Here is a 19,046-nt window from a genome sequence, read left to right as displayed (position 1 = left end):
GCAGTACCAGCCCTGCATAAGTTTGTACAAGAGAAGGTGGGCCAGTCCTTGAGCCTGTCGGTGTGTTCAAAAGTGCACGGCAGCGCCGATGTGTGGAGCTGTAACTACGGTCAGGGACAATACATGTCTTTTACGGCCTACTGGGTAAATGTTGTTCCTGCACAGCCACAACAGCAACTTGGACAGGTCACACCGCTTCCACCTCCACGCTCTCGTTGGTCCTTTTACAGTGTGCGCCTCCTCCTCCTCCCCCGTGTCCTCGGCCTCCACTGCACGTCCAAATCTCGGTGGCCCTTCATCGTACCATGTGTGTAGGGCACAGCGGTGTCAAGCCGTCCTTCACATGGTTTGCCTTGGCGAACGGAGTCACACAGGGGAGGAACTGCTAAAGTTCATTCGTGAAGAAATCCGAGTATGGCTTAATCCACGAAATCTGGAAATGGGAACCATGGTGACCGACAATGGGAAGAACATCATGGCCACGCTGCGACAAGGAAGTGTGAACCATTCGCCCTGCATGGCACACTTGTTGAATCTGGTTGTCAAGAAGTTCATCAAGTCTTCACCCCATTTGCAAGACATCCTGACAATGGCAAGGAAACTGTACATGCACTTCAGCCACTCGTACACCGCCAAGCACAATTTGCTTGAGCTCCAGCGTCAGAACGGTATCCCACAACATAGTCTCATTTGTGACGTTGCCACACGTTCCACCCTCCATATGTTGGACAGACTATATGAACAAAGAAAAGCCATCACCGATTTTTTGATGATCCAAGCAGATAGGAGTACTCCCCTGTGTAACTTCAATGTAAACGAGTGGCAGCTCATACGTGACACCTGCCGTTTGCTGAGGCCCTTTGAGGAAGCCACATTTTTTGTTAGTCGCTCGAATTACGCCATGAACGACATAATTCCACTCCTACATTTACTCCAAAAAATGATTGAAAACATGGCTGGTCATGGCAATGGAGACATTGCGCCTACATCAGAAGGCTACATGAGTCCTGTGGGGGATGAACTGGAGGAGGAGGAGGATGATGAGAGGCAGAGCGAAGCACAGTTTACAGTGGATAAGATGGCCGGTGTTTCTAGTCATTGGACAGGAGAGGAGGAGCAGGAGCAGCCAGAGGAGCTGGAGGGTTATCACGAGGGAGGCGAGACAGAGGACCCAGACACACCGTGGCAGTATGCAGTGGAGATGGAGGCAGGTAGTCCCAGCGAGTCACTGTCACAAATGGCACGATGCATGCTGAGTTGCTTGCGTAGTGACCCCCGAATTGTCAAAATTCGTCAGCGCGATGACTTCTGGATCTCCACCTTATTAGACCCTCGCTACCGGCCCAGAATGGGGGCCTTTTTTACACCCACTGAGAGGGAGGACAAACTGACCTACTACAGAGAGCTTCTACGTAGTCGGTTGGCCGATGCCTATCGGCCACATGGTCCATCCACTCGCAGGTCTGAGTCAGGGGGCCCTCTGCGCTCACCTTCCACTGCCACGGCTGCTGTGGAGGGGAGGGGTGGCAGGAGCAGTACAGCCTGCGTCTACAGTCGCTGATGAGTAGCTTCCTTCAGCCGCATAGTGAAGCTACTCATCAGCAGCAGGTGGACATGGAGCAGGACCTGAACCAGCAGGTGGTGGCATACCTCAACATGACCGTGCCAACAACCGTTGAAGATCCGCTGGACTTCTGGGCAGCCAAACTCAATTTATGGCCGCAACTAGCGGAGTTTGCCGTGGAAAAGCTGTCCTGCCCGGCCAGTAGTGTGCCATCAGAGCGGGAGTTTAGTACGGCCGGGGCCAAAGTCACCCCAAGGCGAACTCTTCTGTCCACTAAAAATGTGGAGAGACTGACGTAGTAGATTGACCATGCTCCTACAACAAAATGTTCTCTATTATGGTTGTACGGCCCGCTTGCCACATACGGCCCTTTGATTGGCTCTGACCGGCCCGCGCTGACTGGGGGACAACTATGCTGCCTAATCTGGGGGACAACTATGCTCCTAATCTGGGGGACATCTATGCTGCCTAATCTGGGGGACAAGTATGCTCCTAATCTGGGGGACATCTATGCTGCCTAATCTGGGGGACATCTATGCTGCCTAATCTGGGGGACAACTATGCTCCTAATCTGGGGGACATCTATGCTGCCTAATCTGGGGGACATCTATGCTGCCTAATCTGGGGGACATCTATGCTGCCTAATCTGGGGGACATCTATGCTACCTAATCTGGAGGACATCTATGCTGCCTAATCTGGGGGACAACTATGCTCCTAATCTGGGGGACATCTATGCTACCTAATCTGGGGGACATCTATGCTGCCTAATCTGGAGGACATCTATGCTACCTAATCTGGGGGACAATTATGCTCCTAATCTGGGGGACATCTATGCTGCCTAATCTGGGGGACATCTATGCTGCCTAATCTGGGAGACAACTATGCTCCTAATCTGGGGGACATCTATGCTGCCTAATCTGGGGGACAATTATGCTCCTAACCTGGGGGACATCTATGCTGCCTAATCTGGGGGACATCTATGCTGCCTAATCTGGGGGACAACTATGCTCCTAATCTGGGGGACAACTATGCTCCTAATCTGGGGGACATCTATGCTGCCTAATCTGGGGGACAATTATGCTCCTAATCTGGGGGACATCTATGCTGCCTAATCTGGGGGACAATTATGCTCCTAATCTGGGGGACATCTATGCTGCCTAATCTGGGTGACATCTATGCTCCTAATCTGGGGGACAACTATGCTCCTAATCTGGGGGACATCTATGCTGCCTAATCTGGGGGACAATTATGCTCCTAATCTGGGGGACATCTATGCTCCTAATCTGGGGGACATCTATGCTGCCTAATCTGGGGGACAATTATGCTCCTAATCTGGGGGACATCTATGCTGCCTAATCTGGGGGACATCTATGCTCCTAATCTGGGGGACAACTATGCTCCTAATATGGGGGAAACTGATGCTTCTGGCCTTGGGCCTATAATTTTTTGAAGTTTAGCAGTAGCTAAATACATGCTTAATGCAAATGTAAACATTGATCTTTAAATGTAAGTGGTTATGAAACCCTCTTGTGTACTGCAAATGACTGCTACAGACTCATTCTGTGTCTTTCACAAACTACTTGCCTATCTGGTGCCTCTGGCCTTGGGCCTTACATTTTTGGATGTTTAGCAGTAGCTAAATACATGCTTAATGCAAATTTCAACAATGATCGTTAAATTCTCGGCGCTCTGCCAGGGCCTTCTCCTACCCCGCCTGGGCCGATCCGAGGACCTCACTAACCAATCCGATCGGTTGTAGCGATGGGCGGTGTGTACAAAGGGCAGGGACTTTCAACGCGAGCTTATGACCCTCACTTACTGGTAATTCCTTGTTTTAAGGGTAAATAATTGCAATCCCAGATCCCTATCACGAACTGGTTTCAGCGGGTAATTAAACACTCTTGGGTAGAGTTATTGTTAAATTTACTGATAATTTTATCAGTATTAAAATTGAATTTTGCAGAATGCTAACCGTTACACAACGGAACGCTTGGTGCGTGTGATTTTTTTAATGAAAATTTTAAAAAAATTAATACGGAGAGGGATTAACTCTGCTTAATAATTTTTTGGGGAAAAAAATCCTTTGGTGATTTCAAACATTGTGTGGTTTATTACTTTTGAGAAGAAAGTCTTTGGGTGGTCCACTATCCTGCATTATAGAGTCTTCTGAACTGCTGTATATGCGCTTGTTTTTACACAAAGGTATTTTGTCAGACAATTTCAAAAAAAATTAGCTGTTTTTTGGGGTGGATTGTGAAGCCCGGGTGACGGGTGTGTACTCGTGCATCAGTCAACTCCAGTCTGTGTCCGTTAGGCAATATATGTGTTACTGAAGCAGCAGAGGTGGAGCCTTGGTCTTTGAATTTCAATTTTTTTTTTAAATGTCACAAATTGTGTGGTTTATTGTTTTTGAGAAGAATGTCTTTGGGTGGTCCACCGTCCTGCATTATAGAGTCTTCTGAACTGTTGTATATGCGCTTGTTTTTACACAAAGGTATTTCGTCAGACAATTTCAAAACATTTTGCAGTTTTTTGGGGTGGATTGCGAAGCCCGGGTGTGTACTCGTGCATCAGCCAACTCCAGGCTGTGTCTTTCAGGCAATCTATGGGTTACTGATGCAGCAGGTGTGGAGCCTGGGTCTAGGAATTTAAATAAAATAAAAAATTGTGTGGTTCATTATTTTTGAGAAGAAAGTCTTTGGGTGGTCCACCGTCCTGCCTTATGGAGTCTTCTGAAATGTTGGATATGCGCTTGTTCTTACACAAAGGTATAAAATACATTTTTTTAATTATACAATTTTGTTGATTTTGGGGCGGATTGTGAAGCCCTGTGTGTACTGGTGCATCAGCCAACTCCAGGCTGTGTCCTTCAGGCAATTAATGGGTTCCTGATGCCGCAGAGGTGAGGCCTGGGTCTGGGAATTTAAAATTTTTGGATAGCGGGTGCTACCTATGAGAAATCTTTGTCAAACATTTCTCATATTGTGTTGTTTTTTGGAGGGGATTGTGAAGCCCTGGTGTGTAGTGTACTCGTGCAACAGCCAACTCCACGCTGTGCCATTCAGCCACTATATGGTCTCCTCATGCTGCCAACACCTCCACGCTGTGCCATTCACCCACTATACGGTGTCCTCATGTTGCCAACACCTCCACGCTGTGCCATTCAGCCACTATATGGTGTCCTCATGCTGCCAACACCTCCATGCTGTGTCATTCAGCCACTATATGTTCTCCTCATGCTTCAGCCTCATCCAAGCTGTGTCATTCAGCCACTATATGGTGTCCTCATGCTGCAAACACCTCCACGCTGTGTCATTCAGCCACTATATGGTGTCCTCATGCTGACAACCTGTCCATGCTGTGCCATTCAGCCACTATATGGTGTCCTCATGCTGCCAACACCTCCACACTGTGCCATTCAGCCGCTATATGGTCTCATCATGCTGCCAACACCTCCACACTGTGCCATTCAGCCGCTATATGGCCTCCTCATGCTGCCAACACCTCCACACTGTGCCATTCAGCCACTATATGGTCTCCTCATGCTGCAAACACCTCCACACTGTGTCATTCAGCCACTATATGGTGTCCTCATGCTGCAAACACCTCCACGCTGTGTCATTCAGCCACTATATGGTCTCCTCATGCTGCAAACACCTCCACGCTGTGTCATTCAGCCACTATATGGTCTCCTCATGCTGCAAACACCTCCATGCTGTGTCATTCAGCCACTATATGGTCTCCTGACACTGATGCCACCACCAGGCTCTGTCATTGTGCTGCTGTGCGGCAGTGATTCTAAGAGCGATGCCGGAATTCTGAATAACAGTATTATTTCACTAACCCAGCACACTCCATATGTGTTTTATGACACAGCAAAGTGTTCTATACCCCTATAGAGGCTGTATGTAGGCTAGAAATAGCCTTTTTTAATAGCGATTTGCCGCAAGCAAATTCGGATCGAAACAAACTTTTTCGGAAAATTCTGCGAATCGGCCGAATCAAATTTTTGAAAAGTTCGCTCATCTCTAGTACTCGTGAATACACACATAAGCAGCTTCAGGGTTCTGACACATATTTTACTACCTGCATTCAATAGGACTTATAAGCAGTCGGCACTTTCCCATGCAATAAGCTAAGGCTGGGCGGTATACTGGTTCATACCGAATTTTTTGAGCTGCCCGATATGAATTTTCCCCCATACCGCAATACCGGTTGGGCCCCTCCCCCTCGGGAATGTATTATCAGCCCAGTGCAGCGCTGACCTCACATCGGGGAACTAACCCTATGTTACCCGCCAGCGCTGTTCTGCTCCCCCCAATTAATGATCAGCCCAGCGGGGTACTACTCACAGATGTCAATCACTGCCCTCCTCCTCTTTGTTGGGGTCCGCCGGGCGCTGGAACTCTATACTGTACACCAGTGGTCTCCAACCTGCAGACCTCCAGATGCTGCAAAACTACAACTCCCAGCATGCCCGGACAGCCAACGGCTGTCCGGGCATGCTGGGAGTTGTAGTTTTGCAACAGCTGTAGGTCCGCAGGTTTGAGACCACTGCTGTACGCTGTATACCTATGCCCGGGCTGCAAAAGATACAGAAAATAAACTTTTAACTCACCCACCTCGGCCGCACGCTGGGGACTGGAACGTGGACAGCCGTCGGCCTATCACCGGCAGGAGCGATGCCCCGCCCCGGCCAGTGATAGGCTGAGCCCACTGTCATGTAAGAAACCGGCTGGGGCAGGGCATCGCTCCGGCCCGTGATAGGCTGACGGCTGTCCACGTTCCAGTCCCCAGCGTGCGGCCGAGGTGGGTGAGATAAAAGTTTATTTTCTGTATGTTTTGCAGCCCGGGCATAGGGATACAGCGTACAGCAGTGGTCTCAAACCAGCGGACCTCCAGCTGTTGCAAAAGTACAACTCCCAGCATGCCCGGACAGCCAACTGCTGTCACATGACTGGGGCGGGCGGGGGGTGGGGTTGGGTTGACAGAACAGCGCTGACGGGTCACATGATTTGGGGGGGGGGGGGTGTAAGAAAATACCGTTATATACCGTGGAACCGGCGTAAGTTTAAAAAAATACCGTCCTACACATATTTGGTCATACCGCCCAGCCCTACAATAAGCTAAAAATACATCATAGGTCACACTCAACATATACGCGGCGCAATTTACTGCAGCGTGTATTCTTATTGAAAGCAATGAGACGTGCATTGCACACATTTTTCGACATGTATTTTTTTTATGCCAAAAGACTATGGGGACGAATTATTATTAGCTTTACCCTGTTTTTGTGGTGTTGATTTGACGCACAATTTGTCCCAGTTGCTCTTTAGAGACTTGTCATTGCGACGTTTGCTTTAAATGCTTTTTCTATCATTTCGTAGCGATGGCGCAGTCCGGGTACGTTTTTGCAGTAGTCATGAATTTATCATGTGCGGTTTGTTGCACAATTTGTCACAAATCTATCCCAGACCTGGCTTACAAAACGGGCCGTGAATAGCATTTGTCGTCACATTTTGGGGCGACGGGTTAAAAAGTCGCAGAGGAGGAACCATACAAAGTGGTGTTATGAAGTGGAATTCTAGCGCACGTACATAGCCTGATTCTTTAGGGAAGTATTGCCCCACCAGGGTGCCTCCAGCTGTTGTTAAAACTACAACTTTCATTTAAAACTATGGCAGAGCCGAAGCACTGCCTTCGGCAATCTCCGGCTCTGCCATAGCGATGTATTGAGGGGATGTGTCAGCTGCCGCTTCGTGTGGTGGTCCACACCCGCTATCTGGCCAGCAAGCCGGGCCCTGCACAGGAGATCGCGGGGCCCAAGCGGTCGGACCCCCCGCGATCTGAAACTCATCCGCCAATCCTTAGAATAGGGATAAGTTTTACAGCACTGGACTACCCCTTTAAAGGACATCTGCAGCGTTACAAACACTTATCCCCTATCCTCCATATAGGGGATAAGTGTTTGATCGCGGGGGGTACGAACGCTGGGGTCCCCAGCGATCCCCTGTACAGGGCAGCATGACATTGCGGCCAGCACGCCTCCTCCATGCATCTCTATGGGAGAGGCCGGGAGGCAGCATTCGTGCCTCCCCGCACACCACATAGAACTGTATGGGGACGGGGAGGAGATGGGGCGTCACCGTCGACCTCTAGGTTGACGCTACGAGCCTTAGCGCTCACCATGAGCGCTTATGGCGGCGCCCGTTAGGGAGATCGGGGGGTCCCAGCGGTCGGACCCCCGCGATCAAACACTTATCCCCTATACTGTGGATAGGGGATAAGTGTAATGCCGCTGCAGTTGTCCTTTAAGAATTCACACACTCTCTGTAAATGCCCCCCTATGTGGCCAAATTGCGTCCCGGCTATCAAAGGTGCAGAATCTGGGAATAATCTATTTGAAAACGTGAGGAAAAATTTGCCCCAGAATTTCCAAGAGAAATCTCTGGGCAGATTCCAGTTGCAGCAGCCTCCCATTGATTTTAATAGGATTTCCCTGCACAGTTCACACTGCGGAATCATTATTTTCCAATCAAGGTGCTTCCAGCTGTTGCAAAACTACAACTCCCAGCATGCCCAGTATTTTCCAATCAAGGTGCTTCCAGCTGTTGCAAAACTACAACTCCCAGCATGCCCAGTATTTTCCAATCAAGGTGCTTCCAGCTGTTGCAAAACTACAACTCCCAGCATGCCCGGACAGCCAACGGCTGTCCGGGCATGCTGGGAGTTGTAGTTTGTGCAAAAGCTGGAGGCACCCTGGTTGGGAAATACTTGGATACAGGGTGCCTCCAGCTGTTGCAAAACTAGTCAGTTTTGCAACAGCTGGAGGCACCCTGGTTGGGAAACAATGACTGTATTCACACATGCATTTCATATAAAGCCATATGCATATTTCATATGCAAAGGGACAAAAAGATCTGCAAGTGTGAACACTGTCCTAAGCTGGATTCCTGCTGTCATCCATAGTTATTACAGGGAATCGGATCCCCGGGATCACTGATACACTGTGACAGATCCAGTTACACTGTGCACTGGGGATCCCGGTCCGTCCTGTGCCCTCTTGCCCACCTGAGTGGTGATCATGGCTTCAATGTCCTCCGCGGGCACCCGTCTCACGTGATCGGCTCGGGGTACCGGAGCTCAGCACAACTTTTTACTCCTCTGCACCCGGGACGCTTCGGTTGCTAGGTAACAAAGCGACCAGGCGTGGCGGGGGGCGTGGCGATTGTGTGCGCGCGCGTGTTTGTGCGCGTGCTTTGTGGTTAGGACGGGAGCACGAGCCCGGTCGCATGTATAAATGGGACAGCGAGAGGACTGTTATACCCTACTGAGCCCAGCAGGGGCGCACCTCTTCCTGGCTTTGTGTCTGCGTTCGCATAAGAGTTACCTAGCAACACTCGGATGCTCGCTAGACACAACGCCCTCATGAGCAAAAACGCATAAATAACTTACCCTTTGTTCACACTGCGTTTTTGGCTTCATTTCACTATTTCCGTTACAGAACGTTTAATGTTGCTATGTGTAAAAACATAGTTAAGTATGCTATTGTGTACATAAAAAAATAATAATAAAAAAAACCCTCTAAATTAGTTATTTTTACAATGGAAGTCAATTGGAAACAGATGATATCAACTAACCTATACATTTTTTTTTCTAAATAACATATATGTTAAAGGATAGCTCTGGTATGTCAAAAACATATCCCCTATCCTAAGGATAGGGGCAGAGGCGGTGTGAGGTGGTTTTTTGCGCCCCCGTAGATCCATGCGTCCGCTCCTCCCCCAGCTCTCCGAACATTTCCGAAGCTAGAACTGGGGGAGGGCAGAGCAAGGCGAAGGAGAAAGTTCACGCCCCCTCCCTCATCTCCCTGAGCTCGGCTGGACGCAGATCTCTACGGCCCGCCCCCTCCCTGAGGACATAGAGCTCCACGGCAGGTCCCCTCCCTCATCTCCCTGACCTGAGGACGTAGAGCAGTGCTCCCAATGAGCTCTATGTGTAAAGGGGGACATACTGTACGGGCTAAATGTCCCCCTTTAGCGTGTACAGTAGGTCCCCCTTTACACATAGAGCTCAGTATGTCCCCCTTTAGCTTGTGCAGTCTTTAGCCCGTACAGTATGTCCTCCTTTGTCCCCCTTTAGCCTGTAGCCCGTGCAGTATGTCCCCCTTTGAGGGGACCTGCCGTGGAGATCTGCTGGGGGAGATGAGGGAGGGGACCTGCCGTGGAGATTTACGTCCTCAGCTCGGGGAGATGAGGGAGGGAGGGACCTGCCGTGGCGATCTATGTCCTCGGGGAGGGGGCGTGCCGTGGAGATCTGCTGGGGGAGATGAGGAGGGGACCTGCCGTGGAGATTTACGTCCTCAGCTCGGGGAGATGAGGGAGGGAGGGACCTGCCGTGGCGATCTATGTCCTCGGGGAGGGGACCTGCCGTGGAGATCTGCTGGGGGAGATGAGGGAGGGGACCTGCCGTGGAGATTTACGTCCTCAGCTCGGGGAGATGAGGGAGGGAGGGACCTGCCGTGGCGATCTATGTCCTCGGGGAGGGGGCGTGCCGTGGAGATCTGCGTTCAGCAGCCGAGCTCAGAGAGGGGAGATGAGGGAGGGGGCGTGAACTTTCTCCTTCCCCTTGCTCTGCCCTCCCCCAGTTCTAGCTTCGGAAATGTTCGGAGAGCTGGGGGAGGAGCGGACGCATGGATCTACGGGGGCGCAAAAAAACACCTCACAGTGGCTCTAGACTTTATGAGGCCTTAGACGAAACTTGAACATGAGGCCCTGCATCAATTTCTGTAGACGTCAGATGGTGATCCAGACGGTTGTGAGATGGCTGCCTTGTCATGACAGCACCAATCTTAAGTCGTGAAGGGGCAGCTATAACATCAGGGGTGTATCTAGTGTCCTGTGGGCCCCATGGCAAATTCTGTACAGTAGACCAAGACCACATTCACCAATATTACCAATATACAAGGAGGAATATTATCACCATACGTATTACCATCATACTGTTACTGACCAAATCCTGTATACTGAGACCTATTCAGTGGTCCCTCAACATACGATGGTAATCCGTTCCAAACGGACCATCGTTTGTTGAAACCATCGTATGTTGAGGGATCCATGCAATGTAAAGTATAGGAAGTTGTACTCACCTGTCCCCGCCGCTCCGGACCGTCACCGCTCGTCACCGCGGCCCTGGATGTCGCCCTCCATCGCTGTTGCCGCGTCCCTGGGGTGTCCCTGATGCTCCGGACGTCTCTGCTTCCACAGGATCGTTGCTCTCACGTCACCGCCATCATGTCACTACGCACGCCGCTTCTATTGGATGACGGGACAGCATGCGTGGCGACGTGATGACGATGATGGAGAGCGCCGACGATACAGGGGATCCCGAAGATGACGCTCCGGAGCGCCGAGGACAGGTAAGAGACCATCACCGGAGCACACAGGGCACTGTAAACGGCTATCCGGTGGCAGCTGAAGCAGTCATCGCTGTCGGATAGCCGTTTATGCGATGGCCCCGACATACAAAAGCATCGTATGTTGATGCTGCCTTCAGCATGCGATGAAATTATCGTATGTCGGGGCCATCATAGGTCGGGGAGTCACTGTATATAGCAGTACAAAAAGAAAAATGGTCAGCATCTCAGGACAAAATGAAATACGTGCACAGGTGTATTATCCCTGTAATGTGGCATTCCTATGTGTATTAACCCTGTACTGTAATGTCACTTTGCATTAACCCTGTTATGTGGCATTCCTATGTGTATTAACCCTGTACTGTAAGCCACAATGCAGGGTTAATATGCACAATGACATCACTACAGGGTTAATGTACACAGGGATGTCACAGGACAATGTTAAGAACAGTGACATCACATTACAGGTAATATGTAACATGGGCCAGCCAGGGCAGTGGGTACAGCACAGAGTTTTCGGTTTACACGTATGCTTGCAGATTAGTGGAGGGGAGTTATTCAGTCACCATAACATGACTGAATTACACCGCCATACCAAAACTGAACAATACTGCCATACCATGACTGAATAACACTGCCATACCAAAACTGAACAATACTGCCACACCATGACTGAATAACACTGCCATACCAAAACTAAACAATACTGCCATACCATGACTGAATAACACTCCCATACCAAAACTGAACAATACCACCATATTTTACCATCAAATTGTGAGTAAAAATTATCAATATGCTATAAGTCAATATGAGGCCAAAAAACGCTGCGGCCATATGTTAGCTGTAAATCAATGAGAAATTGCAAAATTCTTTTTCCACTTGGTGTTTTTCAGTTTGGCGTTTTTTTTTATAATCCTTTTGGTGTTTTTTAGCTCCTTGGCGGTTTTGCAAAATCGCAGCATGTTGAGCCACTGGCGTTTTTTTCCCTGAAATCGTGGTTTTTTTCTCCCATAGAAGTCTATGGGAGTAAAAAAAAACGCCAAGAAAAACGCCATGTGGGTTTTTAACTTTGCCGTTTTTTCAGGCATTTTTTATTCTCTTTTGGACTTTAGCAATCCAAAAAGTGATAGAGATACATTTTTTAATAAAATTTTGTAGGGTACCATTAAAAAAAAATTATAAAAAAGATACAGTAGTGATGGAAAAAAATTGTATTTAACGAAATGTATCTTTTTTATAACAACATTTTTATTAATTTTTAAATTGTCGGCGGGCAGGGCCCTAAAAATATAGCCGACAATAATAAAAATGTAGTGTGTGTGTGTTATTCACTTTTTATTCTTTATTTTTAGGTGGTACTACTGCTCCCAGCATGGAGCACACACTGTTCCATGATGGGAGTAGTAGTACCTGTACTAATTAACAGATCACCCCGGGTTCCATTGCGATCCTCCTGTATAATGTATAGATGCGGCGGCCACTCTTCTATGGTCCCCTGCACTGCCGTACATATACACCTATTCATATTTCCCGCAGAGCTGTGATTGGCCAGATGGTTCCAGCCACCCACAAATCTCTGTGGGAAATATGAATATGTGAATATATACGTCAGTGCAGGGAACCATAGTTGAGCGGCCGCCCCCATCTATTATAAATTATACAGTGTGATCACAGCGGGTGTCAGAAGTGACATCCGCTGTGATCTTTCTTTAACTGCAGGTACTACAGCTCCCAACATGGAACAGATTGTGCTCCATGATGGGAGTAGTAGTACCTGCAGTTAAGGACAGATCACAGCGGGTATCACTCCTGACATCCGCTGTGCTCGTCCTTTCTATTGCAGAGATGCGGAGCGGCTCTATACAGCGCTTGCATCTCTGCTCTGTACTCCGGCCAGTGATGTGAATAGAACTCATTCATATTTCCCTCTGAGAGCTGTGATTGGCTGCAACCATCCAGCCAATTCCCACTCTGGGTGGAAAATATGAATGAGTGATGTTCTATTCACATCACTGGCCGGAGTGCAGAGCAGAGATGCGAGCGCTGTATAGAGCCGCTCCGCATCTCTACAATATTATGAATGATCGCATCGGGCGATATGCCTATTAGTACAGGTACTACTACTCCCATCATGGGACAGTGTGTTCCATGCTGGGAGTAGTAGTTCTACCTAAAAAATTTCAAAAAAATTAGAAAAAAGAAAGTGAAACACACACACACACTTTATTAAAAATTAATAAATATTTTGTTATAAAAAATATAAATTTCGTTAAATAAATTTTTTTTCCATCACTACTGCATCCTTTTTTTTTTGCACCCAACAAATTTTGGGTACCAAACAAAAAACGACAAAGGGGCCAAAAACGGAATTTCCACACAAATGAAAAAACGCCAGGAAAAACGCCAGACGCAGGAAATTGCACTGGCGTTTTTTCTTGCGTTTTTTTTTTCAAACCAAAAAACGCAAGACAAAAAACCAAGTAGAAACTTCGCCTTAGGACTGTACTGTCAGTGAATACATGGATCATATAAACATGTGCGCTCAGTAGCTTACCATCCACTGCAGACTGGACAAATTATTAACAGAGTTGTATGAGGGTCATTACCTGTGTTGTGATCTGTAGTTTTTATTTGTACCAGTTTGGGATAGATGGAACTTTTTATCACTTTTTATTATGTTTTGTGGGATGTAATGTGACAAAAAACTACTTCTGATTGGGTATTTTTAAGTACAGCGTTCACCACGCGGGATTAATAATGTTCTATTTTAATAGACCAAACATTCACATGTAGCAATACAAAGTATGTTTTTTTATTTTTGCCGTTTAGAATTTTTAATAAAAAAAAAAAAATGGGGAAATGGAGTGACCTGAATTTTTATGGGGGTGTATTTTGGAAAACTTTTTTATATACTCATTGTACAAGCCCTCATTCTGCATTATAAGGGAATGTTCACATGTGCGTATTTTGCTACAGATTTTTCTAGTCAATGGGTAGCAAAATCCGCTGCAGATAATTTGCAGAAAAATACGAATGTGTGAATGTCCCTTAGTTTTACAGCTGCAGAGTCATAGGGTAACTTTTGTATTTCAGAGGATGCGATCTCCCGAACGGCGCCCCAGCTCCCTGCATGTTACGAGCGTTTTTGACCACTGCACGAGGCTGCGGCCAAACCCCCCCCCCCCCCCTCCATGCAGCTCTATGGGAGAGCCGGAGCACTGCTTTCGTCATCTCTGGCTCCACCATAGAACTGCATGCAGGGGGCGTGTCGGCCGCAGCCTCGTGCGGTGGTCAAAAACGCTCGTAACATGCAGGGAGCCGGAGCACCATTCGGGAGATCGCAGGGGGCCACAGCGATCGGGGACCCCCCCCCCCCAACACTTATCCCCTATCCTTAGGATAGGGGATAAGTCTTTACATCTCGGAGTTATCCTTTAACCACTTTAGGGGGCTGAACTGTGTCTTTTTGAGTTGTAATAACTTTGACATGTTTTTACTGAGCAAAACGATTCTGAGATTTTGAAATTGATTGCCTTTTTATTAATAATTTTTTTATGACATGCATTGCGGGGTAAAAGTGATGTTATCTTCATTCTGTGGGTTGGTATGATTATGAGGATACCCAATTTATGTAGCCTATTATGTTCTTTTTCCTTTTAACAACAAAATCTTTTTTTTCCTTTTTTGTGTTGCCATGTTCTGCCATTACTTTTTTTATTTTTTGTCCAACACCATTGTGTAGGGGCTTATTTTTTGCAGGATGAGTTGTACTGTCGTTGATGAGGTAAAATGTCTATTTCAGAATATGCTGGTTAAAATGGTTACTCACTTTTTATTGGTACCATTTTTAAAATACATGCCACCTTTTGTTCTTTTTCACTCCACGTTTTGGACTAAAATTATTGATTCTTGTGCTTTTTTTTTTTTTTTTTTTTTTGTTACAGCGTTCGCCAAGCAGTACAAATGGGTATCATTTTATTGTTCAAGCTATTATGAACGCAATATCTTATATACCATATATATCTATATATATATTTTTTTTTTTATTTTTTTTTTGGGTGATATAGCAGGCTTTATTGGGAAAGTTTTGATCGTTTAGGGTCTGAGTGTAAATACCATGAACATTAGCTAGAACTAACTTGGAGAAGAGCGTGCTAAGCGAGACACACGTATAATGTAAGTCTATGGGATTGTCTAGGTCAGCTGTACTTTTTCTCCCAGCTCCATTCAAACAATTGGTCGGGTTCTGAATGTCACTCATGTCTCTAGGACATGTCAAAAGTTATTTATAAGATATACTTTAAATTATATTTTTTTTTTAATAAAAAAGAAAACATCCCCCCATAATAAAAATTCAAATCACCCTTTTCCGAAAAAATAAAATAAAATAACAAAAACAATAAAACATATTTAGTATTGCTATTTGAATTGTTTTTTAGAATTATCTAAACTATGAAATTTATACATTCCTGATCCCACATGGTCAGCGATAACACTGATCAATGCTGTGATGTGGGCCCTTTTACTATTTTTTTTTATAAAATAAGATGCAAATCAAAAAATGTTGCAGTATCTTGTAATACCTTTTTCTCTATCGGCTCCATTGGGGGACACAGACCGTGGGTGTATGCTGCTGCTGCTATCTCTAGGAGGTGTGACAACAAAAACAGTTGGCTCCTCCCAGCAGGACATACCCTCCTTCAGGCTCTGAGCTAATCAGTTTAAGCTTAGTGTCTTGCAGGAAGTGGACATGGTCTGGGTTGCTCCAGACCAGGTCTTCTGTTTTTTTGTTTTCCTAGTTAGGGACGTGTTAGTTTTTTATTCCTTTTCTTTTCTGTTTTCAGGTGGGGACTCAGGAACTGCGGTTCCCCGTTTCCCCATTGCGAGTGAGGGGGCACAGACATTGCACAGACCCCCCCTCGCCAACGGTCAGCGCTTGGGTGGTACCTCATGGGTCCGGGTCCCCCTATTTACCTGCTCGCCTCGCTCGCGCATAGCAGCCAGGCGTGATGCAGGTAACTAAAGCTGACTGAAGACTTCACTGAAGACTCCTTTAGGTAAGTTCTTCTGACTGAGGTAAGTACTTTCCCCCCTTTTTTCTCCATAGGTACGAACTCGCAACCTCTGGAGACCCCCTGTTTTGGCCCACCTACACTTTATGGGCTAGCCTATGCAAGGGCTGTACTTTATTCTGGGGGAGCAGTGGCACCTGAGGGGACATTTTTTATGGGGCACTACATCTATGTGTGTGTGTGTGCTTGGTGCACTTCACTTATATGTGTGTGCTTGTGCTACCATGTCAGCGCCTTATATGCGGCTGTCAGCCGCGGCGCTGTATCGGGCCGGACGCTCTCAGCGCCGGTTTACTTTAGTTTTGTCGGCAGTGCCTTATATGCGGCTGATAGGCGCGGCGCTGCCGGGAGCCGGGCGCTTCAGCGCCGGCTTACTTTCTCTTTCACCGGCAGTCTCTGCCGGCGCTTTGTCCGCCCGCTCTCTTCCCCCGGGCGCATAAACGGCCGTCAGGTTTGCTCGGGACAAGGAGCGGGCGCCATGACAGTTCTTTAAGGCCGTCTATAGCTCCGTCCACAGGGCTAAGAGCTCTCAGAGGCGCGAAGCAGCCTCCAATCGGCGCTGTGGGCGCGATTTTCAGTTAGAAGGGGTCAGTTAGTGAGTGCCTTGCTTCAGGCACGCCCCTCTCTTCCTATTGGCTGGCCTGTTCACTCTCTAGCTGCTCAGAGCGAGTTCTCCTCACTGCAGCTGACAGGAGACACAGACTAGGGTGAGAAAGTTCCTATCACCTTTTTTCTTTCTTCATTATGTCCGTATCCAGAGCTGTTCTTCCTCTAAACAGAAACCTGGAACTTCCGTGACTTACTATCTCTGTAAGCACTGTAATACCAAGATGTCTGACTCTTCTGAGCCCACTTGCCCTGCCTGCTCCCATGCTCCCCCAGACCCCTGGTACCCCCTGATGTCCCTTTGGTCCCGGTGGGTTCAGCCGCTCCACCAGCCTGGGTTTCTTCCCTGTCCCAGTATATGGCTGACTTGACCAAAGTCTCCCGTTTGGTGGCTGAGGCCTCCCGGGAAGTGGTGTCCGCCTTGAAGGGGTCTTCCCTGCGCAGGACCTCTGGAAGGGCCCGTTCCTCTTCTCCACATACTTCACGCTCTCATAAGCGTCCTAGGGGTGCCTCGTTTGACTCTTCCATTGAGTCTTCAGATAGACGTGTGCATTCCCCTCGTGGGTCCCGCCCCCCCGGTCATCTGGGCACAAACGTTGTTCCTCTAGAGGACGTTCTGGGAGTCGCCGCTCTGCCACGCCAGAGCCGCGTACTCGGTCCGGGTCGCCCACCTCCAGGATTGCCTCTACTCATTCTCATTCCCCTGGTGAACTGGTGGACGAGGCTTCCGAGCCGGCATCTGACTCAGAGGACCGCCCGGACTCAATTGCAACAGTGACAGCCCTAAGAGACACCTTTCACTTAGAGGACCCAGGATCTTCGGATGTCAATCCAGGAGTATCCTTTCATCGTGCTAAGCCAGCACTTCAAAGGTTCAGCTCTCACGCTGACTTTGACGACATTCTGGAAACCGGATGGAAACATCCAGACAAGAGGTTTCCGGGAATCAAGACAATTCAAGAACGTTATCCATTTGACAAGGACCTTGTCATTAAGGTGGTTTCCCCTCCCTCAGTGGATCCACCAATTTCCCGGATCTCTAAGGCGACTACACTGCCTCTGGCAGATGCCGCTGCCTTCAAGGATCCCACGGATAAGAAGGTAGAATCCTTAGCGAAGTTTGCCACTGAAGCAGCTGGCACTTCTTCCCATCTTCACCTCGACATGGGTGTCCAAGGGCCTGGCCAAAAGCTCCATCAGGATATCTTAGCGGGATCCCCCCCGGAGGATCTATCTGCTCTGGCTCTCCAATGCTCTAAAGCTGGGGACTTCCTGTGCACAGCTTCCATGCAGGCAGCCCGTTGTTCTGCTTTTGCTGTGGGTCACCTAGCGGCTCTCCGCCACTCTATGTGGCTTAAAGCTTGGAATGCGGATGCCGCTTCCAAAAGGTCTCTCACTGAGCTTCCCTTTACGAGCGGCCGTCTTTTTGGCAATCGCCTTGATGAAATTATCTCTGAGGCAACGGGAGGTAAGAGTTCCTTGTTACCTCAAAATAAGGCTCGCCCTACTTCCCAAAGGAAGCCCTTTTCCTTTCGGTCCATTCGGACTTCTGGCTCCAGCAATGGGTCTGGGCAGGCGCCCTCGCGGGACAGGAATGCTCCCTCGTTCTGGCCACGCCCGTCTTGGAAGTCGGACTCCAACCGGTCCGGCCGCTTTGCGCCCAAATCAAGCAACCGCAAGCCCACTTCTGCATGAAGTGAGGCCCCCACCCGCAATTTCTTCTCGGGTGGGAGGTCGTCTCTTGTTTTTTTGAGACATTTGGACCTCTCACATTCAGGACTCTTGGGTCAGGGATGTGCTGTCCAACGGTTACCGGATCGAATTTGCCACCCTTCCGAAGGATCGGTTCCGGAGGGGCACTTTCAATTTGTAGCTCTACCCTTCGGTCTAGCCACGGCTCCTCGGGTCTTTACAAAAATCCTTGCGCCAGTGATGGGCCTGTTACGGTCGAGGGGAATCTCGGTGATACCCTATCTGGATGACCTTCTCATCAAGGCTCCAACCAGAGCCCAGACTCTAGAGAATCTGGACGTCACTCTCCACACTCTGACTCGCTTCGGGTGGATGGTCAACCGGGACAAGTCAGTCCTCGACACGGCCTCTGCCCGGATTTGTCTTCCGCCGGACAAACGTCTGGCACTCCGGTCGGGGGTCCGCTTCCTTCGGTCCCGGGTATCAGTCTCCATCCGCACTTGTAGGGAAGTCCTGGGTCGGATGGTGGCAACTATGGAGGCCGTACCCTTTGCCCAGTTTCATTACCGCCCCCTTCAACTGGTGATTCTTTCCCGATGGAACAGGTCTCTTCTGTCCCTCGATCGTCAGATTGTTCTCCCTCACGGGGTCCGTCAGTCTCTGGCAGGCTCTGGTGGCTCCGCTCCCCCCTTC

General features: G+C 48.5%; 1 protein-coding gene and 1 long non-coding RNA gene across 3 annotated transcripts in view; one reads left to right on the top strand and one right to left on the bottom strand.

Moving 5' to 3' along the window:
* TEX26 (testis expressed 26) overlaps positions 1-8,779 on the bottom strand; it is a 50,763-nt gene extending 41,984 nt beyond the window's left edge. Inside the window, exon 1 of the mRNA XM_056561866.1 lies at positions 8,637-8,779. Coding sequence (XP_056417841.1) covers positions 8,637-8,651 — 15 coding nt within the window. The 5' untranslated portion in view covers positions 8,652-8,779. The remainder of the gene's footprint in view (positions 1-8,636) is intronic.
* Positions 1-19,046, top strand: part of LOC130358522 (uncharacterized) — a 256,402-nt gene that overhangs the window by 44,793 nt on the left and 192,563 nt on the right. The gene's annotated exons all lie outside the window — the stretch shown is intronic.

The sequence above is a fragment of the Hyla sarda genome, chromosome 2, assembly GCF_029499605.1.
Source record: "Hyla sarda isolate aHylSar1 chromosome 2, aHylSar1.hap1, whole genome shotgun sequence".
In the NCBI taxonomy this organism is placed as follows: Eukaryota; Metazoa; Chordata; class Amphibia; order Anura; family Hylidae; genus Hyla; species Hyla sarda.
Note: the sequence above shows the minus strand (reverse complement) of the source record. Positions and strands in the feature narration are given on the sequence as shown.